Source organism: Hibiscus syriacus, unplaced genomic scaffold (assembly GCF_006381635.1).
Source record: "Hibiscus syriacus cultivar Baekdansim isolate YM2019G1 unplaced genomic scaffold, ASM638163v2 tig00110933_pilon, whole genome shotgun sequence".
Lineage (NCBI taxonomy): Eukaryota > Viridiplantae > Streptophyta > Magnoliopsida > Malvales > Malvaceae > Hibiscus > Hibiscus syriacus.
Genome location: NW_024062919.1, coordinates 1446488 through 1465346, shown reverse-complemented (window position 1 = coordinate 1465346; position 18859 = coordinate 1446488). Strand labels below are relative to the sequence as shown.

Genomic DNA, 18859 nt, shown 5'->3' with positions numbered 1-18859 from the left:
AAAATAAACGAAGAAAAGGCCAAACAACTAATAAAAAAATCGAAAACATACCAAAAATAGAAAAAATATGTCATAAAGATAGAGATACTAAAAATTAAAGAAAATAAAAGAGAAACAAAAATATAATATAATAAAGTAAAGGAAAAAAGAGAATACATACAATCAACAATCAATACTAAAATTAATATTTTTGTTGATCAAACAAAAAGGAGTAAATAACGCACTCTAAAAGGGGGAAAATGTCTCCTCCACAAAAGAAGTGAAAGGAGGTGGTCTGTAGTATGCCTACCTTCTTGCCGATCGTTGAGTGGTTCAAAAAGGTTAATGGTCATAATTCCATTATATGGGGCCACCCTTGCCCGACCATTTCTAATTTCATTGTTAAGATTTGGTTTTCAAAATATTAACGACTAAGAAAAGTATGTTGCCTGCCATTAGCTTAGAGCATTGATGATATTAATTCGAGGTGAGCATTCGATCGAATTAAATCGAATTTTACTCACCTTATTACTGATGTCGATGAATGATGGGACAGGTGAGACCAGGGACAATAGTTTGATTCATAAGAAGAATCTTAGGGAATATTAACAACCTCTTGACTGCCCTGTACCAATGAAAACAACTTAATATCATCGTTGAAGTTTAATTAATGTTTAAAGTTCGAATTTTGATATCATAAATAAAATAAATTGATTTGAAAAAAAATAATAGTTTTATGATATCTAATTTAGAATTCATTAATGAATCACATTGAAGATTATACTAAAAAAATAAAAACTTCAAAGCAAAATAATTATATGATCTCACCAAAGGGGTATATTGTTAAGTCTAGTGACTATTATCTCTTTCCAATAAACATGTTTAATGAGATATGTAACGTCACATGTATTTGTCATTCTCATATATTGTTACGTGACATTCTTCACCATTCAATCTCATGTGTATTCACGATTTATTCATCATGTTTTACTCTACTCATTGGAACACATACATGCATCTACAATTGATTCTTCCTACTTTACTCCACCCATCAAGGCTCAATCTAAAATCGAGTAGTCAAATGATTGTTTTTATATCTCTCGCTAGAGGAGTCGTTTTTCTCTTCTAAAGATATACGTTCGATAATTTTTTTCTCAAAAGACATATATGATAAAATGTGCAATGACATCATTTTTAAGTTTTAAGATATCTCTTCTTCATTCTATATAAAATTTGTACACTCTATCATTATTCTTATCTTTAGAACACAAAGATATGAGAATTGTCTCCCCATACGTTGTATTAAATTTTTGAATATGTGAAAAAAAAGAAAATACCTTACGATCAAATCTAAAATTTAAGGGGTATAGTATATAATTGGTCCCTTAATTATATGATAATGCTTTGTCAAATCTTTCGGCTATTAAAAGTTATAAAATGATTCTTCGATTATATAGAGTTGTTTTGTTGAGTCCCTCAACTATTAAAAGTTACAACATGGTCACCCGATTATTCATTATGTTCCAAGCTCATCATTTTCTGTTAAAAAATTAACGGTCATCTGAGTTGGAGGTTAACATGTTAATTGAGATATGATAGTCGTTTGAGATTATAATATCAGATTTTATCATATCTCAATCAGTAGTTAATGTTCAACTCAGACTATCGCTAATTTTTTTAAAGGAAAAGGATTAGTTTGAAACATAATGAATAGTCGAGTGACCATTTTGTAACTTTAACAGTCGATTGACTCAACAGAATAACTCCCTCTAGTGGGGGACCATTTTGCAATTTTTAATGGTCGAGAGACTCAACAGATCATTATCCTATAGTCAAGGGACCATCTATATACTTTACCCAAAATTTAATTACATGAATGCCAGGTGCAGTGTGTGTAGAACAGCTGAAACTCTTTGGTGGGTCCATTTGCTTTGGGACACCATCCTCTCATCGCTGTCTTAAAAACCTTTTCAATTATCGTGTTTCTTTTGGCTTTACAGAATAATTCTGAATACTATATGCTAAAGGTTTTTGAAACCAATGAATTGCGATGCATTAATTTCAAAACATTGAACCCTGTTATACGATCATGAATCGAATCTCGATGCATCATTATACTACCAGAATTTTTAGACATAGAGGATGCGATAGAGAAGGACAAGTTTGGATAAAGGCCGACCTGGAGAGTATCGGAGTCGTAAGATCTAAAGATGGACCGAAAGTGAACGAATAGGAACAATTTTACGTCCGTCCCAAAGGGGAACGGTGTGAATCATGGGGGTGGGGAGTGGTGACAATGATCTCAGTTGTCTAACGTAGGTCCATGCTTTGCCACCGTCCATGTTGTGGTGTTGGTGTTTTCTTTTTATTTGGGTGGGGTCACGTCTACGCCATCAGAACTTGTAAAAATTATATAGATAGGATAAGAACATGTAATCAACTTTAAAGATTCAAATCGAATTTATAACATTACAGGTCAAGTCAATTTGAGTCAAATCTTTTTAATTCAAATCGAATTAAAAGAATCAACTTTTTAAATCAAATTTCATTGACCCATAATTCTAACGCTGATACGAGAAATGAGGCTCCACCGTTTGACATCAGCCATTCATATCTAAGTTGATTTATACCTTACAAATCTCTCCTAATTAAAGATACTACTTTATCGAGAGAGAGAGAGAGAGAGAGAGAGAGAGAAAAGTTGAATAATTTACAACTAGACAACGGTGTAATGTCCCGAGTGTCACTAACATGAGGTGCCAAATTGAAAAGAGATTCTATCAATGCCCTTCATCTCTCTCTCTCTAATGCTTTAATTCAAATACACCTTTTACACCTCTATATATACCTCTCACATTCATCACCTCATTTCACAACACACAGCTCTTTCCTCATCTCTATAATCTCTTACATTTCATTCATTCGTTTCAATCTTTTCTTCAAGCTTCTTATTCCCAAATGGCCAGTGTTGATGTTGAGGTAACCAAACTATAACTTTGATATCTTTACTTGATCATTGGCTTCAATTATGTCCATGTCAAATTAAATATTTTCATAAACTTGATCCAAGAATGAAGGCGTTTTCATGTTTTTTTTTTCAGGTTCAATCAGCTGCCGCAAAATTGGTAGAGAACGAGACTACACCACCAGAGATAACCAAGGTTGAGGAGAAAACACCGAAAGACGAGCCAACCGCTGCACCCGTCGTGGACGAGGTGGTGACGACATCAGATGCTCCGCCAGCTGTGGAGGAAAGCACGGCTCCCGAAGCCGATACCAAAGAAGTTGTAGAAGAAGAAACCAAGGTTGAAGAGGAAGCTAAGCCAGCACAAGAGGAGACAAAGGAAGAGACACCCGAGGTGAAGCCTGAAGCAGTTACGGAGGAGGCCAAAGTCGAGACTACAAAAGAACCGGCTGATACTTCAGCAGGAGAGGAGAAACAGGCTGAGGAAAAGGGTGAAGAAGTTCCCGTTGAGAAAGTTGAGGAATAGAGCGACCATTTTGCGAAAGGTGGCATAGTTTAAAAGGAGTTTCTTTTTTATAGCTTGCATGGAATATGTTGGTATAGTCATCGTATCAATTATAATAACTATGTAGTATGTGGGACGATTATAGTTTTCCTTTTGTTATTGTCTTTTTCTCTTTCTTTGGGGTTTGATGTTAGTATTAAACGTGCCATTCCATGTTGGGGGAAGAAACCAGGGGTTTTACATATTGAGTGGTATGGATGTATGTATGGAGACATTGTTTTGGTTCCGAATTATGATGAGTGATATTTTGTGTGATGAGATGAGATGTTTATCTCTATATCTGGCATAATAAACATATATTTTTGTGTTTAACAAGTGTTGGTGCAATGATAAAAGCATAAAGAGAATTTAAACTCCAACTTATAAGACATTACAAGGAACAATTTAACCAAAAATATTTTTTAGGGTGGATAAATACATTAATAACATAAATTTGTGTGAGATAGGCAAAAATAAAATTTCAAGTGAACACCGTCAATAAAATAGATAACAGAAAGAAATTTAGATTTCATGATGCACTTATATTCGTCCATGAAATTGAGGCCTAGAATATTGGTGTTCATAAATCGTAAAACAAACATGGAAGATAATACAGGAAACAAAAGAGCAAACTATGCAATTAGAAAACACTAATTAGAGGATTTCTGGTGAGTCTAGATGTCATTGCACAACTGTGTAATTACATGAAAGCAGATACCAAAGAAGCCCATGGAAGTGAGCAATCCTTCCAATTTGCCCCCTGCCTTATTCATGCAATTCTATATCTATAGAAAACAGTTGTCCCAAAAAAAAAAAGCAATGACAGCTCATGAAGGAAAGACAATTTAACTACTTCACCTTCTTACATAGTCTAATTATAAAGCAGATGACAATGAAACTATAAACCTGTACAAAGCTGAGTACCAAATTTTTCTGTATGTCAAAAAGCCGCCTTTTATTTTTTTTAACCCCCAAATGCAGATGTAGTTCATATTTTCTTGCTACCAGGTACCAAAGCTGCAGCCGACATGTTCCTGAGTAATAATGTCGAGCCGTTTTTGCATTTCAACCTTGGAGGGATACGGCGGGAAACACAACCTGTAAAAGCAGGTATGAGAAGAAGGGAGACGCTCTTGGGGCTCTGAGGACTTATAAATATAGAGCTGAGTGGCTAAACCACAGAAACCTTCGACCGGAAGATGCTTCAAGGAGGTCCAAAAGAAAAGAAGTATCTTTCTTTTCTCTGCTGACATTTCCCCAACAATCTGCAATATTTTTGAAAATCTCGAGAGTGAACTATAAGGGAGACAAAAGCTTTATTATGAATTCTATAAGCAGACAAAAGCTTAAATAATCTGATACTACTAATTATGCATTCTCCAAGCAGACAAAAGCTAAAAACTAAAACAATAATCTAACAACAATTTCATCATTGTTGAGAAACTTTTCACGGCTGAAGAATCATGCACCATCTACTTCTTGAGGATCGGCTCATAAAATTTGAGAACATTATTGTTTCGCAACCACTATTCTAGATCAGTTCAGATTATTAACTACAAGATGTAAGAATCTACTGACAATACGCAGACCCAGATTGAGTTGCGACAAATCAAGCCATCGAAAAGGCAGTGCAGATGTAAAGGGTGGAGATGCAATATTCTAACTAGTTATATCATTATTGCCAATGTATCTTTAATTTAAGATATATTCACCCTTGTTCCAAAGGATCCCTGTTTTTAAAACAAGACTAGAAATATGTGATAAGGAGCATATCAATATAAATGTAAATATACTATACATATGTGTGTATATATCAAGACCTTAGCATGATTTAATACAATCCTGTGTGTTTTAAGCTATATTCATCCTTGATCCATGAGATCTCTGTTCTTATAACAAGACTACAGTTATGTGGTGAGGAGTATGAAAAACAAATAGAAAGAAACTGATTCTCTCTTCTTTTCTTTTCCATTAAAAAAATAATACCAAGACCTTAACATGATTAAATACAATCTTGTGTGTCCGTACCTCCCAGAACCAGGTTATTTGAGTATCATTTTCTGAGTAGCCGTTGTACTCTGTATGTGCCTTCCAGTCTTCAACACAAATAGGACTTTCGCTTCCATATAGCATCCAATCAAGGTCCTCAAGTTTTAAACTTTGAAAAAAGAACTTCTGGAGCCTAGAGTTAGAAAGAATATGGCCAAAGCCTTGGGAAAATTGATCTACCTGTTCAGAAATAGATGTTACAAAGCGGTCCCGAATAAGAAGATTAACATATTCCTGCCTATTCCTGCTATTTACAACAATGTTTTTCCCATCATCACAAAGCTCAACAACTTTCCTGGATCCTAACTCCTCAACCCCTCTGACAAATGTCAGTCCTAAAACATCCGAATCAATAAACTCAGCATCCATCTCCAGAATCTTCTTGCAGCTGATATACAAGCATGGATCTGCCTCTTGTATATCTTCCAATGATATATGCATTCCAGCCAGTTGTCGGAAAAATACACGATCAAAGACAACACCAACTTGCACTTTATGCATCAACGCCAATGCAATCACACGGCCAGCAAATCTGAAATACTCAAGGTGCAAAGGATCCACCCTAGATGCTGCATACAGAAGAAAACACACAAGCAACATATACCCCGGCAGGGGCAGCATAAGAAGGAAGCTCACACAGCTCGTAAGGTATCATAACATTTTTACAGACAACGCTTTCATGCTACTACTACTAATAAGGGGACATTTAAAAGGGAATACTGTTATATAAATATTCTCAAACAAGCAAGAAGCAACAAGCATAACTAGGTTTCAGAAGCAATGCCAAAAAATTTAATCAATGTCTTGAAGTTGATTAATCATCCATATCCAATGGAAAAGAAAACATGTTTGATAATGAATGATAATCAAGAATTAAAGAAATCTCAATAAGCATAAAATATTTTCATCTTAATTTACGTCTCACAATTCTCCTTTTCCACCAGATTCAAATCCTTACTTTGTATGTTAGTCCTTTTCATGTTGCCTCTCTCTCTCACCCCTTCAATTGCTTCCCATTATAATCACATTCTCTGTTGCCTGGTGTCTATATTTAATAGTGATGACATGTAACTTTAAGAAGAGTTTCAATCATGACATAGCCGGCACACCTGATACAACCAGTACTAGACGCAAAGGCAGTCCCTCCAGAAATTCCCACTTCTACTACCTGAATTTTACAAGAGTTACATGCCCCAGTCATCCCCAAACTATGACTCTCATTTTTAAGTGCTCCCCAAACTTTAAAACGTACCAACTTCAACCCCATACTATCAATGTAAATCAATCAGATCCCTCTGTTAATAAACACGTTAATAAAACAATTATGTGCCACATCATTGCTGATGTTTATTTTTAAATACTTAAGGATGCATCTATTTCTAAGGACTCTCTCATTACTGATCCCTCTATTGGAGATTTATGCTCTTCATCCAGGAATTCGATTCTAAATATTGTGCCTTGGCTTCCTACTCCAAAGGGCTTTCTAAAATTGAATGTGGATGTAGCTTTGAGTGGTGATTGGCGAAAAAACGGTATAGGCAGTTTATTAAGAGATGAGGTTGTTACGTTGATGAGTTCTTTCCAAGAGGCTTCTGGTTCAGGTCCTCCTACTTTGATAGAGCTTAAAGCCATTAAAAAGGGTTTAATTTTCTTCCATTCTCTTCTTCAGAGGTCCAACAATCGTTTGATTGTTGAAACTGATAGTAAACTAGCAGTGGAATGGGTTATGAATTTAGATAGTTGTCCTTTTGTTTATGTTAATGTAGTGAAGGACATTGCTACTCAGTTAAGAGAAATGGAGGGTGTGATTAGATGGGTTGCTAGAACAGCTAATATAGAGGTTGATACCTTAGCTAAGGCTGGTATTGGTTAGTTTTATGTTTTGTTTAGGATGTTTGTTTGAGTGTTTCGGGTTGTTCATTGTAAGGGGGGTTTTGGCCGTTTTTTCTAACATTATGTAACTTTTTAGTTATTAATGAATTTTGTGGCACTCTTTTCCTCCTTCAGCTGATTAAGGAGCACCTATTGGCGATCCTTTAATCATGAAGGGTTTTTTTTAACGAGGCATCCACTTCTTATCAAAAAAAATATATTAGTTGAGATGAGAAGTTAAAATAAACAAAGCAAAACCTGTAAAGGAAAGTTAACAAATGGCAGCAACATTTCTATGACAACCAAGCTTGTTTGGGATTGATGAGAAGGATTGGGGTACCTGTTTTCAGTCATTTGCGGGAATCTATGGTTAAGTAGAAATAAGTGCTTATTCGATGACTATTTTGTATAGAATGGAGATGGATAGCATATTGGACTGCAGCCTTCGTTTGAAAGAGAAGATATTGAGGGAGAAGACAGTTGGGTTGGTGAATGACTCTTTATATGCTACTCCAGTTAGAGGGTTGGTAGTGTGGAAAAGGACGCCGTTTGGATGGGTCAAGGCTAATTCAGACAGGGAAGTGGGGCAGCGATGGTGCCACAGCAAAGGGAGATGTCATTCGAGCTGATCATGGCGAATGGATTTTTGGGTTATCTAGAAGCTTAGGTAATTGCTCAGTGGTCACGGCAGAGTTATGGGCTGTGCACGACGTGTTGGAGCATGCATGGTGGCTGGGTTTAAGAAGGTTGAGGTGGAGACTGATAGTGTGGAAGCTGTCCGGATTATAAACGAAAGGGCACTGTTGTAGCGTGACTGGGAGGTGAATGTGATCCATGTTCTGTGTGAAGGAACCTAGTGACTGATCTGTTGGCATCAATGACATGTGGGGAACCTGTAGGAGAAGTGACATTTACAACAGCATCGCTTGCGATTGCAGCTTTGGTGCAACCAGAAGCACAAGCAGGCATATAGTCTGTTTTATGTTCGGTATTATTTTTTTTTTGATAGAAGATTAGGCCTCATTAAAAATCCCTTTTTCACCCTCCATGTTATGAAAGTAACATGAAGGAGAAAGAAAGGAGGAAAAGAGTGCCTAAAAATTTATTAGATAAAATAATATTACAACCAAGGCAGACCCTGAACATCTGCTAACACCACCAGTAATTACAACCAAGGAAGTAAATTTTGTACACCTCAACCGAAACAGACAGAAACCATAACATCACCCTATCCCATCTTTAGCTAATTTGTTAGCTTCCCAATTTGCAGCCCTCAAAATGTGCCTGATAATGATATCCTTCCCTGCCATAAGAGAAACTATGTCCTTCACCAATAATTGAAACATAGGAGTGCATGAACCCGGACTATTTATCCATTTCAGAGCATTGCTTGAATCTGATTCAAAAATAAACCTCTTATTAAGAACAAAACTTAAATCTTCCAGAATACATAACCCCCTCTTAATCGCCAATAATTCTGCCAAGATAGGAGGACCACCCCCAACTCTTTCTGAAAAACATTGAAGCACCATACCTTTGCTGTCCCGAATCAGTCCACCAATACCTCCTTTCTCCCAACCCTTTGCCATCGCTCCATCAACATTAAGTTTTAAAAACCCATCCGGAGGAGGAACCCAGCAAATTGGTATAGAGTTACCATTACCCTGTCTTCCCACCAAGTCAACAAGTTTTAGATCACTCACTAGTGAGTCTAAAGGGATATGAACATCTTTGAACTTTGCTACAAACCAGGAAGTTATTCTAAAACGAACAATAAAAACAGTCCAACACATCCAACTTAACTTTCTGAAAAATAACCCCGTTTCTACATTTTCACACTGACCACATCAACGCCCTTGGAATAAATTTCCAAATCAAAGAGTTCGGAAGTAAATCATCCCACAAATAAAAAAATCATTGATATTCTTTGGAATCACAAAGGCCAAATTCCAAATATTCAAAAATCTGGATCACAAACCCCATACTACCTCACAATGCAAAAAGAGATGGCTAACTGATTCCATTTCCCTACCACACAAAGAACATAAAGGATCGTCAATCCCTGCCACACCTCGCTTCAGTAATTCCTCCTTAATCGCTACTCTGTGATGAGCAACTTGTCAAACAAATGTCTCCACCCGTGGAGGAGCAATCCCTACCCAAATGTGCCTCTCCCAGATCTCCTTTTGCTGAAAACCATCTTGTTCAAAGAAAATGTTGATACAAGATTTAGCTGAAAAACAACCCTCTCCATTTCCTGCCCAAAACCAACAGTCTTCCTCACATGGAGATATAGAAATATTATTCAACATAGAAATCAACTGCAGCAGCAGGTCTACCTCCCAATCCGCCAAATTTTGCCTCATTTGAATGTCTCACACCCAACCAGCACCATTATTCACCCTAAACTCCATCACTTTACCCGATTTGTTACTGGAAAGAACATAGAGTCTAGGTTCAAAGGTACTTCGCCCAACCATACATCGTTCCAGAACTGCACAGAATTTCCCTTTTCTGTCTTCAAACGCAAATTCTTCCTAATACAATCCCCAAAACCGTCATCGGTAAAGAAATTTTAACCACAACTCTCCAAATCCATGATGCACGGGCTGGCCACGAATTCCCCATCATAATGCATTTCGGATCCATGTCATATACACCACATACCACCCTCTTCCACCAGGACTCTTTCTCTGATGCAAGCTTCCATACCCATTTCCCCAATAATGCTCTGTTCAAGAGTGATAAATTTGGGACCCCTAGACCCCCCAAATTTTTTGGTTTACTAACCGCATTCCAATTTAAGCAATGAATATTTTTTTTATCCGCCACACCCGCCCCACAAAAAAGAAGCCATGATAGAATTAAGTTTCTTTAGCACAACAACTGGAATTTTGAAAATGGAAAGAAAATAAATGGGTAGCGAGCACAACACTGATTTAACCAACACCACCCTTCCAGCAAGCGATAGGGAATTAGACATCCAACCACTCAACCTAGCATGAAATCTCTTCACTATTGGCTCCCACATAGCAGCTAAATTTCTCTTGTACCCCAAGGGTAAACCTAGATACTCTGATAGGAAATAGCCTATCGAACAGCCAATATCATTAGCCCAAGTAGCTAACACCCCATCCTCAACATTGATACCATAAATTATGCTCTTAACAAGATTAATCTTCAGCCCCACCAGTAACTCATAAATTAATAACACTCCTCTAACATTCCTCAAATCATGAGAAGAGCCTTTACTGAAAATTATAAGATCATCCGCAAATTGCAGATGCGAAAGCTTAAATACCCTATCTTGAACACCTAGATCGAAACCTGAAAACAGTCACATGTCAACTGCTTTGGTTAGCAAAAAATGCAGTAACTCACCGGCCAAATTAAACAGCAAAGGCGATAACGAACAACCCTATCTCAAACCCCTCGTTGTGTGAAATTTCTCTGTTGGTGACCCGTTTACTAGAACCGAAATTGATGCTGAAGACATACATTGATACATCCATGACCTCCACTTTTCACCAAACCCCATTTTTCTCATAACTTTCATCAAAATATCCCAATCAACTGAATCGTAGGCTCTCTTGAAGTCCACTTTAAAAACTAGTCCCTTCAACCCTTTCTTCCTCCAAAAGTCAATGCTTTCATTTGCTATAAACGAGCAGTCCAAAATATTCCTTCCTGGAATGAAAGCAAATTGAGACGGACTCATTATATCATCAATACACAAGCTCAATCTTCTAGCTAAGACCTTTGATAAAATTTTATATAGCCCTCCGACAAGGCTAATTGGCCTAAAGTCTTCCAACCCCTCCGGATTAGCCTTCTTAGGAATGAGAGAAATAAAGGAATGATTTACCTCCGAGCCCCACTCCTTCCCCTCATAGAAATCTTTAAAAAATAGCATTACATCGTCCTTCAAAAAAGGTCCAGAATTTCTTAAAGAAACCTAAATTTAGACCATCCGGTCCCGAAGCTTTATTACTATCCGAATGAACGATAACATCCCTTACTTCCTCTTCCGAAAATGGCTTCTCCAATGCTAGACACTGCCATTCTGATAGTGTAAGAAAATCCAGATTTAAGTCTTCAACCTCCAAAGCATTCCTTTCATTAAACAACCCCTTGAAGAACTCCACCACAGAGGCTTTAATAAATTCGGGATCCTCTGTGACTATATTGCCAACTTTAAGAGATTTAATACAATTTATCCTCCCTCTAACTGTCGCACTATGATGGAAAAATCTAGTGTTCTTATCTCCTTCCAATCTCCACTTTATTCTAGACTTTTAAATCCAAATGGATTATTCTTTTTTTTTTTGTAGCTCCCATAATTCTCTTTTTGCTTCAATAATAGATTGCATAGACACCATGGGAAGTCCTTGTTGCAAATCCATTTCCAAATCCTGAATTCCTCTCTCCAGCATTCTGATTTTTCCTGGCAATTGAAGATAATCCCTCATCGACCACCTCTTTGCCACATCTTTCACCCGATTAAGTACTTTAGAGATGGACATCGGATTCGCCCCTTTGCAGAATTTTGACAACTCCGTTTTCATCAACTCATTAAACCCATCTTCTTCTAACACATAATTAAACAACCGAAATGGTTTCGTCCCCCAATTACATTCCTTATTCTCCAACAAAATGATATTATGATCGGAGACAGACCTTGGATGCAAAGTTTGGCTTAATTTTGGAAAAGACCAAAAATATGCCTGATCAACCAAAAATCGATCCAACCTCTCATAAGTGGGAACTTCTCTATTATTACACCACGTAAAACGACCTCCAAATAACGGAAAATCAATCAAATTCGCCTGACTAACAAAATCTCTGAAACAATTCATGGATACCGGATTCACTGCTCCTCCATCTTTCTCTTCCTGGGATAATACTGCATTGAAGTCTCCTCCTAAACACACTGGGCACTGAAGCTATTCCAAAAAGGATGATAACTCCCTAAAAAACTGCTCCTTATATGCATCAACACTCGGACCGTAGACATTAATAAAACAACAGATTCTTCCTTGTACTCCTTCCATCAACCCCTTTATTGCCACAAATCTACTATGGATAACTTCTTCCTTCACCACAAATTCCTTTTGATTCCATAGTTATTAAACCACCAGCATAACCTACAACAGGAACTATTACTGAACCAGTTAGAATTTAACCTCCCATTTTCCTTACTAACAAAGGACTTACAACTTCCAGTTTAGATTCTTGTAAAAATAAAATTGTAAGCTTTTTCTCCTCTATAAACCTCCTTATTGCTCGAGCTTTCACCCTCCTACCCAAACCCCTAACATTCCAACACATTATAGACCATTCAACCATCATAAACATACCATAACCTTAAATCCATGTTCCTACTACCGACCATCATTCATCTCTCTCCATCACCATAGGACCTACTTTGGTCAAGAAATCTGTCTCACCTACTTTAAATTTAACCCCCAACAATTTAGAGACATTCCAACATTCCAAAGCTTCTGTCCTCCCCTGGTTCTCCTTTTCTGTAACAAAATCAGACCCCTTACCACTGCAACTTTTAACTTCCCACCTCCTAGCATACACATTCTTATAGAAACCTCTTTCAGCTTTACTGACTGAAGCACTCCTCCCACTAGGACGTCGTTGGGCCACTGAAACAGACTCGTTCTGTAGAGCAGAATCATCTTGTATACAATTAATTAAATCTACAGACTTAACCCCTTTTCTATTTGATCTTGGACTTCCCTGGTCAGGCCCAAACACCTCTCTCTTCCCCATGCTGGAATTGAGCCCATCTTCTTTGTCCACTTTATCTTGTCCCGAGATATCACCTCCCATGCTTTGCACCTTCAGAAAAAAAAACCCTGACACTTGCAACTGACTGTGAACCTCACCTAGTATTGTCCCCTCAGAACAAAAGTCAGCATCTAAGATATTGTTGACTTCTGTATTTTCTTTCAAATTTCCATCGATAAACGTGTCACCCCCATTTGTAGCATTCCTAACCCATACTTCAACCCTGTTATGAGTATCTGCCAACTTTTTAAAATTCAACTGCTCCTGCAGACCCTCCCGATCATCCCCTTGATTCTCTTCCGACGAGGTCTCCTCCCATGGATCAGCTGTTCCCTCCACAGAACCCTCTTCATCAACATCATCTTCTATCACAGGAAAGAAATCCTCACTGCCTTCCACTTTAATCTTAATAATAAAAGACCTTCCATAAGTGTTAATGGTGACATGAGACGGGATATCAAACGGGTTCTCAACCCTTAACAACATATGAGCCACCCTGCAATCCACTCTTTGAGCAATATGCTCCTGGATCTTCATTACTTTGCCCCATCTCGATGCTAAACTTGTAAAGAATGAAACTGACCAACAATTTAATGGGACTCCTATCATGGAAACTGCACAATAAGGTAATGGGACACACTTCTCTTCCAAAACAAGCTCCAGCCTTTCGAACCAAAAGGACAATACCTCCCACTTGTTTTCCACCGCTGCATCTTTCTCCTCCACGGACCGAAAGACTATCAAACATGCTTTTTTTGCATAGCCCCACCTTACCACCTTGACATTGATTCCTTCACTTCTTAAAGCCCTCTGAACAAACTCAACTTCAAAAATCGCTTTACAAATACCTATTAAAGACGATCTCAGCCGTGTTCTCTCCTCCATTGGAATGAAGACTTCCAAAGGCTTCTTCACCTCCCTCTTATCTCCAGAGTTGGATACTGGCCGACCCACAACTTTTCTCACAACCACTACCGTATCCTTATATGTTCTACCATCATGGAACTTATTCAATAGCTCCTTCTTCCCAACATCAACATCTTGACATAATGGACTTTTCCTTTTAGAAACCTCCACACCTGCATCTCCAGACCCAGCTACACTGTTACGCTTTAAGGTTCCCTGAAAAACTACTCTTCTGATATTTCGCAGTCGATACCACTATTCTCCTCCCATCTACCATAACATTGTTCATCTTACTCATTGCATTAAGCAAATCCTCCTTACTTGCAAAGTGCACAAAGGCAAACGTTTTATCCTTATAATTAGGTCTTCTATTAACAAATGGAATGAACACCTTAACCACCTTGCCATGGAGACTAAAGCGATCCCATAAAACACTTCTATGCACTCTCCTACTAAGATTATCTATGAATGTTACCCACGATCCTCCACCAGGTTCTGCTCTACCTCTGCCAGGAGAACCATTGCCTCTCGGCTCCACACACACTCTCTCACTAACTTTCTCACTCATAGTTTTCTCAGGTCGTGCAATCATATTACTTTCAAATGTTTATGTTCAGTATTATTAGAAAAAAACTTTCTGTAAAGGTTTGAAAACCCAAACACAAAGCTAGAAAACTCCCCGTTGATTTGACATATACTTGAAAAACATGCAACTTGGATCACTGCAATGGCCATGGAAACTTTGATTTGACATATACTTGAAAAGAAAAAGGAAATGGAAGAAAAAAATATAGCCACTCGATAACAGCTTGTTAAATAAATGAAACCATAGAGTTGAATCATCGTGTTTGGGTTATGGAATCAATTTAAAAGTACGAATTTGATTACCTAAAGATCTTGTTTTAGTTTTAATAAAAATATGTCTGGACTGAATCAGGCTTTTCTCCGGTTGATTTATAAAAGCAATTTTAGTAAGTGACACTAAAAACATTTGAAATTTAAATCTCAACATTAGTAATCTTAGAATAAAAATGTTGCAATATTTTCTTATAAAGTAGTTCAAGTAATGATAAAGAAGAAATTAATCAAGACAGGCTCATGGATGGGAAGCTATGTTTTAGGGCTGATTCGGCTGAATTGGGACATTTTAAAGGTTGGAGACCAATTTAAAACGAGTGTCATAGTTTGGGGTGTATGTTGTAGTTAACTCTATTTATAACCAAAACAAGGGAACACATACACAGAAAAAAGTTAAAAGTGAGCAGAAATAAGTCTTCATTTCTCCATATCAAGCCGTTGCAAACTCAAATCTGCCCAAGTGTTGTCAAGGTGTGCGCCTAGGCATGCCTGCACCTTAGAACTAGATAACAAAAGCACTTTAAAACCTATCAGGCGAAGCTCATTTGATCAGACACAAACCTAATGTGCCCAGGTCTCCATTTTTATAAGGCAAAAGCATAAAAAAGCTTGCAAGATTGAAGTTCAGTTTAATTTCTTTTATTTTTCACTTTTTACATAGAAATGCCTTTAGTGGTAAGAAAGGGATAGCATCGAACTCTACAGTTCACAATATTTCAGCATTCGACAACAAGCATTAATCATAAGAGAATACTAACCAAGAAAATTGCATGTTTTGTAGATAAACAAGACCACACTTTATAGAGTTTATTATATATCTTAAGCTTAAATATCGCACACAAAATTTCATATATATATATATATATATATATATATGTTCTGTTTTACTTCTTGCATAGAAACTTTAATTATTTTATATTATTTTTACTTCAGTAATATTTATTAATTATAAATTTATAAGACATTATGGATGGGTAAGATTTTAAGGTATCTTAGGGTTTCAATCTAGGGCTAGGGTTATTAGTTATCTTTAAAGTTTAAATCTACGGATAGGATTATAACTTTATTAATAACCCTAGTATGAATAAGTTGTAAAACATTTACAGCCACGGTTTTCTTATTATTTTCTTGAACTAATAGAAAGAAACTTAGAGGTTTTCTTAAACCTAAGTTTTCTAAAGTTCCATCTTATTTCTTCCTTGTTTGTTCAGACTAATTCTATTGATTCACTGTTGTTTTCACCCTTAAACCACATCAACTTCACTTAGGCTAGCACTATTTTTGCACCTTGGACCTAAAGCAAGGGTTCTAGAGCCTAGAATGTGCCTTGTGCCCTTAACACTGTTTAAGTCAAACGGCTAAAAACACAAATTTTGAACGAATCTAATAACTGCATTCATAACATAAGAATTATTACTTATAACTATTTCATCTTTCACAACAAACTTTGAAAGAAAATACCTCTCTTGCACAACAAGGACAAAGAAACATATTATCTTGAGGCAGTATGGGAAGTAAAAAAAAAGTTTGCAAGTTAGAGAAAACTTACCAGGATTAGGAAAATACTGTCAATGAGCATCTCATGTAATTCCGCATAATCTTCTTTTACATCAGGAAACATCATCATGGCCAAATGCCTCCTGCATTCAAAATCAGTGACATCCTTGTGCTCAAGTAGCCACCTGTTATCATCATTTCGCTTTGCAAACTTAATGATTAAGGCACACAATGAAGATTTACTATTCCTCAAAACCATCCAAAACTGCTCTTCAGCGCCCACATAAAGTTTTGAGATGCCACTCGGTTCCTTTAAAATGGCAAGATACTGAGACCACCCCTCTGTATGAAGAAATTCACCCGCACTGCTTCCCCCCCGCAGCAAGGCTTTCCCCCATTCTAGTAAGACATCTTTCCATTTTAGCCAACAAATCACTAAATATAGCATGAAGAAACTCAATTGCCTCCCCATAGGAAGGATTGTTGCGATCCTCCTTTTTCCACACAACTGATATGGGAATCCGGTACCCCACTTGCTCAAGAATGGTTGACCGCAAAGGGTTCAAGAATGCAGTGAAATCCCTTACTTCACTCGACAACGGTCCCCCAATAGAATGCACAATAGATTGCAAGTCCTTAGATAGCTTATCAGCTAACTCACTAACAAAGGGGAAAATGTCTTGCAAGGCAATCAACCCTTTAACCTCCGGCAGATTTAAACCCCTGAAAGTGCCAAAACTCTCCAACAACACCCCAAGTGCACTGCGGCATGACTCGTACAAATTATCCTCGTTAACAGCTTTCCTTAGTAACTTGCAGAACTCTAGTACTATAGGTGCACAATAAGAATACAAATGTTTTGACAATGCACTCCTACATGAAGTTAAGAAGTGTCGTATTGAAGCATCAGCACACTGCTTATTACTATTAGTTGGAGACATATAAAGCATTACCAAAGCGGCAGGAGCTGAAGATGCCATAAATATCTGCAAGTGAGCGGGAGCTGAGTCGTTATTGTCCTTCGCAGTAATTGTGAAAAAGTTAATCAAGCAATCTTTAATGTGTTTCGTCGAGGAAGGGACTATTTACCATCGGCAAAGGCGGCAAATAAGGGAGATCATATCGTCCATGACCTGCCAGGTTTGCGGGTGGTCCGTCGACCGCATACGACCAACCAGTTGTAGTCCGGCATCGTTTTGGATGGCGCAATCAGCTAGGGATTGTTCCCACTGGAGCTGTTTCCTGCCATATATTAACCGCTGCTCTATCACCGGAATTCCGGTCATAACCTGAATCTTCTGGTGGAGGGATTTCACCGTGTCCTCCGAATTAGCCTGGACGACGATCGTTTTACCCTCGGAGATCATCCGTACGAAGAATTGGAAGCGGGAGGATGAGCATGCGGCGGAGTAAGAAAAGATAACATCGGAGGAGGAAGAAGGGCGGGAATCGACGACGGAGGCAACGGATGAGGAAGAAGCCGGAGCTTTAGACGAGTGATGAACGGCCGTGATTGGGTGTGGGCCTTGATGGGTATGATCATCTTTTCGCATCCTGACGGGGACTAAAGGACACTCCTCGGCGTCTTCCAGGTCGTCATCGAAAGTAAAGGCGTAATCGTCGAACTTGCGTTTGGAAGAGAGGCGATGGTGATCGTGGCCGTTGGAGGTTAGAGACATTGGACGATGGAAGCCCCCAGCCTGCTACGGTAGGGGAGAATACATAGATAGAGAAATATATAAAATTTTAATCGAAACAAAGAAAAAGAAACCCTTAAAATCAAAAGAGATGAAAAATTGAAAAACCCTTTAAGAGAGTGAATGAATGAGTTTAAAAGAGAAATAAATTGAATGCCAATGATCGTCTCCCTCGTCTCGCCTATAACACTTTGCTTACGTACAGCCGTCATCACCTAAGCTGCAGAGCTGTAATTTTACGCTATTATTTTTTAGGGTAAAGTTTAGTAACGGTCACTAAACTTTTCTAAAATATTCATTTAGGTCTCTAAACTTTTAAAACTTTCAATAAAGTCCCCTAATATTTTGTTCATTTGCAATATGATCCCTCAACATTTAGTTTGTTTGTAATATGGTCCCCGATCGTTTGACACCGTTACACTACCGTTACTAAGTTTGCAATACGTTCACTGAACTTTTCAGGCGCTTGCATTTAAGTCCCCCAACTTTTAAAACTTGCTACACAGTCTTAAATTTCATTATAAACCCCAAATTCCTTTTCGATCTCAAATTTCCTTTTTCTCTTCTCTCTTCTCATTTCCAGCATAACTTTTCAGTCGGGGATGCATGGGAAATTCTAATCTAACTTTGAATTATGTAGAGGTGTTAACTTGAATAAGGGTCCATTGAGAGAAGACTCGACCAAGGGACTAT

At 37.7% G+C, this 18859-nt stretch overlaps 1 protein-coding gene and 1 pseudogene across 1 annotated transcript; one reads left to right on the top strand and one right to left on the bottom strand.

Annotated features, from left to right (window-relative positions):
• Positions 1-2840: 2840 nt before the first annotated feature.
• Positions 2841-3786, top strand: LOC120147248 (cytochrome c1-like). The gene is made up of 2 exons (XM_039160681.1): positions 2841-2958; positions 3081-3786. Exons 1-2 carry the CDS (start codon positions 2938-2940, stop codon positions 3468-3470), a joined length of 411 nt encoding a protein of 136 aa, XP_039016612.1. The 5' UTR covers positions 2841-2937; the 3' UTR covers positions 3471-3786.
• Positions 3787-5462: 1676 nt separating this feature from the next.
• On the bottom strand, positions 5463-18286 carry LOC120147241 (annotated as a pseudogene).
• Positions 18287-18859: the final 573 nt, after the last annotated feature.

What these genes read in the sequence shown, in the direction of transcription:
- LOC120147248 (XM_039160681.1), top strand. Translation starts at nt 2,938, where the DNA reads ATGGCCAGTGTTGATGTTGAG. An exon ending in TGGCCAGTGTTGATGTTGAG is followed by an intron (nt 2,959 to 3,080) that starts GTAACCAAACTA and finishes TTTTTTTTTCAG; the next exon opens with GTTCAATCAGCTGCCGCAAA.